The sequence below is a fragment of the Dendrobium catenatum genome, unplaced genomic scaffold (genome assembly GCF_001605985.2).
Source record: "Dendrobium catenatum unplaced genomic scaffold, ASM160598v2 fragScaff_scaffold_998, whole genome shotgun sequence".
Classification (NCBI taxonomy): Eukaryota; Viridiplantae; Streptophyta; class Magnoliopsida; order Asparagales; family Orchidaceae; genus Dendrobium; species Dendrobium catenatum.
The window spans coordinates 910,466-918,155 of NW_021319460.1; the positions used below are offsets into that span (position 1 = coordinate 910,466).

At 32.0% G+C, this 7,690-nt stretch overlaps 1 protein-coding gene across 1 annotated transcript; it reads right to left on the minus strand.

Moving 5' to 3' along the window:
* Positions 1-6,289: 6,289 nt before the first annotated feature.
* Positions 6,290-6,823, minus strand: LOC110106671 (DNA-directed RNA polymerase V subunit 7-like). The gene has a single exon (XM_020836625.1). It carries the CDS (start codon positions 6,821-6,823, stop codon positions 6,290-6,292), a length of 534 nt encoding a protein of 177 aa, XP_020692284.1.
* Between the last annotated feature and the right edge of the window lie 867 nt (positions 6,824-7,690).

Consider the following 7,690-nt stretch of genomic DNA (forward strand, 5'->3'; position numbering starts at 1 on the left):
TATATATATATATATATATATATATAACTGTTTTAAGAAACAGAAAGAAAGTCATCCCAAATGAATCCTTAGTCTACTCAAATATTTTTTGCATGATGCTCAATTTGTTATTTGCCTTGAGAAACATCTCTAGCATAAGAAAATAAAGGAAAACAAAAACAACCAAAGAAGAACCATAGCAGCATAAAGTATTTCTTCTTCTCTCTTACATACTAAAGTTGTCTTTAAAGAATGTATATATAAATAAACTAAGTAAAAGCAACAGTAAGATGCAATTCAATTACAAATGAAGAGTGTTGATTAAATTTGAAGAAGGGTACTGCAAAGTCAGAAGCAATGGCTGCAAAAGGTAAGCAATGGGCGGCTGTAGTAGGGAAAATGGAATGGCTTATCATTTAGACTTATCATCCCCCTTTAAGATAGCACTCCTTTCAATGAGTGTTAACTTGTGTCGAAGCTCTTGAAATTTTTTGATGTGTAAAGGTTTCGTAAATATATCTACTATTTGATTAACCGTGTTAACATCATGAATATAAATTGTGTTATTCAGAACACAATCACGAATAAAGTGGAAGTTAATCTCAATTTGCTTTGTGGTAGCAAGGAAATGAGATTGTTAGCAAGCGTAATGGCAGAGATATTATTACTGAACAAATTTGTGGAAGTGGCAAGGGAGATGCAAAATTCAAGCATAAGCCTTCGCAACTATAGTAAGCCCGTAGCAGCTGTAGCTAAGGAACGGTATTCGGGCTCAGAACCACACTATTTAATTTCTTAACTTGCCACAAGATCAAATTAATCCCAGGATATACACAGTATCCTGATCTTGATTTACGAACTGCAATGTCACCCGCCCAACATGAATAAAAAAAGGCATGAAGTTTAAGAGGATTGGACTGAATCAAAAGCCCCAATGACAACTTACCTTTGATATAACAAAAATTCATTTGAGCAAAAAAAAAATGAGAATTTAATGGTTGTTGCATATATTGACAAAGCTTGTTAACTGTATAAGAGACGTCATGCATTGTAATAGTTAAATATTGTAATGACCCGTCAAGATGTTTATATAAATTTGAATTTGCATAATTAAGGTGGCCATAAGGGTAGCTAATAGCTTGCAGTTCTGCGTCCCAGCAAGATGAAGTATAGCTGTAGCATAGTTGGATTGGTTTAAGTATAAACCTATTGAAATCGGCAACACCAAAATGCGAAGAAAGTTGTGAATAGTGCCCAAAATTTTTAATTGGAAGCGACTGTGAAGATCAATGAGAAAATATTGAATAAGCTGAGCATTATTACCAGTTAACAAAATCTTATCTATATATATCAAAAGGTAAAGAACGGTTGCGTCCGTTTGGTAAATCATTAAAGAGGGATCAATTGTGTAGCAAATAATTGCCTTGGGGATTGTTTTATGCCTTAAATAGACTTATTTAGAAGAAAAATAAAATTTGGATGCATTGGATCAAGAAAGGTTGGTGGTTCATACTTATAAACTATCATGAAGATCACCATGTAGAAACGCATTTGACACAACTAATTGTAACACTTTTCCACTTTTGAGTGACCGCCACGATGAGAAGAATGCAAATAGTAGGGAATTTAGCAACTTGACTAAAAGTTTCTAAGTAATCCAAATCATATTATTGTTTAAAACCTTGAGCTACCAATCTAACTCTATGTCTAGCAGTTGAGCCTTTGACATGATATTCTGTTTTGAAAATCCACTTGCACCTAAGAACATTTTGAGTTAGAGATGGTGGAAAAAGCATCCAAGTACCTTTGGATTGAAGATCTTCAAATTCTGCATACATGGTCTGATGTCAAACAAGTTGTTTGGAAGCTTGAGAATAACATGTAGGATCAGTATAATGTTGACTCTTAGACATGCTAATAATGTGCTTGGATTTCAAGTGGCCAGTTTGAAAGCGGGTGAGCATGGGATGAGTTTTAGAAGCTAGTTGTTGGAAATTATTTGATAAGGGAGATGAAGAATGGATAGAATTAGAGGAGGTTGTATCTGGATGGTGGGGATGTTGGGAAGAGTGTGGAGAAAGCTTGTTAGGGAGTTAGGAGAGAATGCTGCTGGAGTTTGGAAAAGGGATGTTAGGCAGTTGGGAAAGAGTAGGACTATTGTAGTTTGGAGATATTGCATCTAAAAGAGATGTTATTGGAACTAAGGTTAATGGTGGAAGATAATGTTGAGGTGGTGTAGTTAGAGAAGAATTGTTGATTGTTTGAAAGGGAAAGATTTGTTCAAAAATTTGAACATGTCTTGAAATGATAATTTTATGAGTATTTAGATTGCATCATTTGTAACCTTTAAAAGTTGAAGCGTAACCAAAGAAAACACAAGAAGGTAATTTGGTATAAAATTTGTGTTTGGAAATATTTGGTAGCCATGGGTAGCACAAACAACCAAACATTTTAAGATGATTATAATTTGGTAGTTCTTTGTAGACTAGTTTATAGGGAGAGGTTTTAGGTCTATGTGAAATAGTTAAATGATTGATTAAATAAAAAGTGGTGAGCAAAGTATCAACCCAAACTTGTGAGGGGATTTTGGCATCAAATATTAATATATGTGGTGTTTCAATAATGTGGTGGTGTTTTCTTTCAGCAACACCATTTATTCAGGTGTATAGGGATAAGTTAATTGATGAAGAATGCCGACATTTTGAAGGGTTGTTTAGAAATTTATGTTAATAAAATCACCACCATTATCGGAGAGACCAGTTTTAATGGATTTATTAATTGTTTTCTACCAAAAATTTAAACATTAAAATTTTGGAAAGAGTATCGAATTTAAGCTTCATAGAAAAAATCCAATTATATCGAGAATAATCATCAACAAAAGATATATAATATTTACATCCTTGAATTGAAAAAATTGGGAAAGGACCCCATACATCAGGATGTATCAATTCTAAAGGTTCTTTGCTCCAATTAAGAGAATGAGAAAAAGGTAATTCGTGACTCCTTGCTAGAGAACAAGAAGTACAATGAAACTTAAAAGAAGAAGATGAAAACTCTGTAAGAAGAATAACTTGTGTAGACATAGACAGATGGCCCAAATGATGATGCTAGAGTGTACTTAGCAAGGCAATGGAAGTTGGTGGTGCAATTTGAGAAGCGTTAAATTGGAAAAGTCATTGATGAGCAGGACCCTGGAGAAGAGTTTGCTTGTTCAGCGAAACCATAATAGGCAAATCAGATATATCAAAGATAACCGAGCAAGGATTATCAGTAACTAATTAATTTACACAAAAAAGAATGTGTGAAAGGTGAGGAAAATGAAACAAAGGGTCCAGACACAACTTAAGATGTGCAGCTGGAAGAAGTCCTAGGCCGGGAATGTGTTATTGGTAGCATATTGCCATTGCCAATTTGAACCCGCTGAGAGCCAGTATAATGTTGTGGTTGTTGTAAAAGGTTGATGACAGGCGTGAGATGCAAAGTAGCTCCTAAGTCGAGTATCAAATCGGATGTGCCTTAAGCAAAACTTGTTACCAAAGCAGAGGAACTAGAGGTCTGATATTGCGGATTTGTTATATCCCAGCATTTGCAAATGGAGTGACCACATTTTTTTGCATATTTGGTACTCAAGATAAGGCGAATTTATTCTGCCACTGTAAAAACTAGATTTTGGAGTATGATTAGTTGGTGTTGCACCGGACCGAGAGCAACCATGGTTACAGTAATAACGTGAACATCCTCATCCACAGAAAGTTGTGAGAGCAAGTAGCGAGTCTGATGATGTGTAAGTTGATCTTTCACGAGCAGATTTGGCTCAAATATTGGAGAAATTATTACGTCCGATGAAATCCGAATGTATACCGGGCAATACCGAGTCCTAAATACCGAGTTTTAGGTGATGTGGCGCGTGGTTATTAGTCTCTGAATGCATTCGGACACCATATGTAATAATTGCTCCAAATATTGAGTTGTTCACTACATAACAAGTCATCTAAGTTGATTGGCTGAAGATTGGTGCAAATTATTGTCTTAAAAGCTTGGTATTGGGACGATAATCCATTCAGAGAATATAGAACCAAAAGCAGAAATAGCATCACATTTGCTCTTGATGTCGGATAGATTGTCATATCCTTCATGGATATATGGTGCAACGTATTCTTCAGTTGTAGTGAGCAAGACTGATTGATAGTTTGAAGTCTCCTTTTGATCATTTGCCAGATTTCTATGCATGATTCTAAGTTTAGAATGTAGGGAAGAATACTTTAAGCAATAATAGAATAAAAGGATGCTGGTAGGTTTTGATCCACAAGCATTCAAGTTTGATAGTGGGGATTAAGAGAAATTTCACCTACTTCATAGATGATCTGGTTTGTTAGTTTAGGCTTCATTGGGGGAACTTTTATTATATCCAGTGAACGTATGCAGAGGAAGGTTCGGTTTTAGGCAAAAAAGTGTCTGTACCGAGTTTTTCCCGACTGTACCGAGTTTTTTCAAAAAACTGAAAAAACTCGGTACAGGCGCTTTTTTGCCTAAAATCGAACCTTCCTCTGCGTACGTTCACTGGATAAAATAAAAGTTCTCATTCGGGAGATCATTAATTTGATGATGATATATTTTGAGTTATGTAACTAATTTATTAAATATTTTATTTTGAATTAATCATTTTATAGCAATCATCAAGGTAAAAATTGATTTCACTAATTAGCTAGTTGAGAGAATGATCACTTTAACTTAATGTGTGAGTTTTATGCTTCATTCGGGAGATCATTCTTATTGCTTTCTAAAGCAGTGTTTTAGTATATTTAAAAAAAAAAAATTATCTTAAATGAAGCCTTAATTAAATTTCATTGCAAATTGATTGAGTAGTCTCTTATCAATGTTCTTAGTGATGATGAGCACAACTATTAAGATTGATTAAATTTATTCAATATATATTCATAATTTTTATTTTTTTTTAGTTACTTAATATACTTCATATTTATTTTTTATATATAAAACCGTTCAGAAAATATTTTATTAATGATTAAATACTTAATTTGGACATCACTAAATAATGTTAATTATATTATTATATTTAATTAGATCATGATGACAAATATACTTCATCTTATATATTTCATTAAATTTATCAAATCATATTAATTATAATTAATTAGATCATGAGGTGATTTAACTTCATATCACATAAAAGTCGCTTTTTTACATATATAACACCTAAAACTAATAATATACACTCCCACCCCCTAAAACTCCTATTTCTTGACATCCAGCACTTTGCTCTGTCTCAGTGACCCGCGCGCGTGCTAAATCTTATCCATTGCCTCTTTTTCTGATATCATTTAAAATATATATATATATATATATATATATATATATATATATTTATATAATTGCCACTTTAGGATACTCTCGTGTAATCATGCATGTAGCCATTTTAAGAAGGTGTTTTTTTTAGATGCTCTTGAATGCCTATTTCTATTCTATTTTAAGAGATACTAAAGTCTACAAATACATATAAGGTAGAAAAACTATTGGATTTATAAATTAAATGAACGTTCATTTTTTAGATTTTTTGTATTTTGTTGAAGAAAAATAAAGTGTTAATTAAATAAAATCTATTCTTTTAAACTACATTTGCTTAGCATAATCTTTCTCATTCAATCTCTAAATTTTTATAATTTATTTTTCATTTGCATGATTAAAATCCAATAAGATTAATTGTCGTTAGATACTTGAAAAGGAGTCGCCTTTAAAATATCATGAATCTATTCAGGGTGATTGCACTTTTTGTAAAGGAGGATGTAAAGCGCTTATGAGGAAAATAATTTTTTTTAAAGTTGCTATAAAAAGCAATTTGCTAGCATAGATATTTCTTCGAAGATGCGATAAGGCAATAGCTAAATTGAACTGTGTGTGATTTGAACAGCAAAGTAGTAAGAAAATTATCTCAAATTGTCTCTATAATATTTTTAATTTATAAATTGGCTCATTCGTACATATTAGCAAATTTATGTTAGTTTATCCTATTTCAAATTTGTTCAATATGATTATTACATCATATTAACTTTGAAATAAGTTCAATGAAATTTTTTATTGATAAACTTATGTTATGCTCATCACAAAATAAATCTTTTAGCTATAAAATCCACTTCAACTAGATTTGAATCAGGATATCCTTTGCTTCAAAAGAGTACAAAACATTTAATTATATAAATTGTCATTTGCTTCAAAAGAATGCCCACCCAAGTACAAGCATACATCTCTTACATCACAATATAAGCCAAAAATTCCAAATAATGAACATAAAAGCTCAAATAGGTCCAAGATAATCACCTAAAATAGTTGCCCAAATATTAAACTCTTTGTTCCTTTCAGCCCATTGAATGTCGAGAACTTTGAACCTCACCTTAGTGTCTTTCTTCATGTATGACAATCCATTCACTTTTAAAAACATTGGCTCTTCAGACATGTTGAGTTCGTAATCATTCATCATTGTTTCTGGAAGTAAAATGTTCTCCATTGGTCCAGAATTGAGCATAATGCCATCCTCCATGATCTTAGTTACGGTGCCAATTAAGATCTCGCCTTTGCAAGGCTTCACTGCAGTGCAATTTAAGGATACTGCGAACAAGATAACACTAGAATCCTCATCACGAAGCAATTCAGAAATGGTGTTCAAAGTAGTGATTGCAATATAGTAGCCGTGTTCCTGGGATGCTTTCCGAAGACCAATTCTATGGAGGAGGTTGAGGAGTATAACCTTCGGAAGAGGAAGCCTTTCGAGATCGAGCATATGAAAAGGTACTGTAATGTCTTCATTCATTTCAATCTCCAAAAACACCATTTTTTGCAATATGCTGAAAGGATGAAATCAAAAGAATAGTAAGTCATAAGCATTATATTTTGAAGTTTTTATACCTCTGCATATGCATTTAACTTCTGGAAATTCATAATTGATGACATTATAGGAATATGTCGTATATTGTGTAACACACATGCACACACATGTATGAATTTAAAATTGAAAAATAAATTAAGGCTTGTGCATTAACTTACATTTAGGGTCATCAATTGTTTATGACATAATTACAAACTCATGCTCATCATGAGACTTGATTACTAATACCATTAGTAGAAGCTAGAATTATACTCTTATTAAATTGAATAATATGTTGATACAATAGTGCCTATATATAGGAAACAAATAATAGTTATAATGGAAAACATCAAAAAATAAAAATATATATAATAATGGGATATATTATCATAATAATGATTATAAACTCCTACTATAAATATTAGATAGTGTTCTAATTATTATATGGAATTGAATGATTCTATATCTCTAATATTTATATGGCAATGTGTAATTATAATATTTTTAACAAACTTATCATCATTATCAAGCTCATATATGAAATCCCAATAATCACAATAGTAATTTAGAGTTGGTGGAGGAGACACGGGTACCTAAATTTCGAAAATTGGTAGATGTTGTTGAACTTTAGTGCTCAAAACATTATTGGGTGATGTGATTTTTCATCATAATAAGATTTTTTAATGGTGATGAATGCAAAAACGATATGATGTCTTTATAAAACATCAATCAACATAAAAATATTGAGTGCATTCATATTCTTCAATATTAAGTTGTTGTAAACATCAGTTATAATTCATATGAGAGTGATGATGATTGAAATGATTGACATAA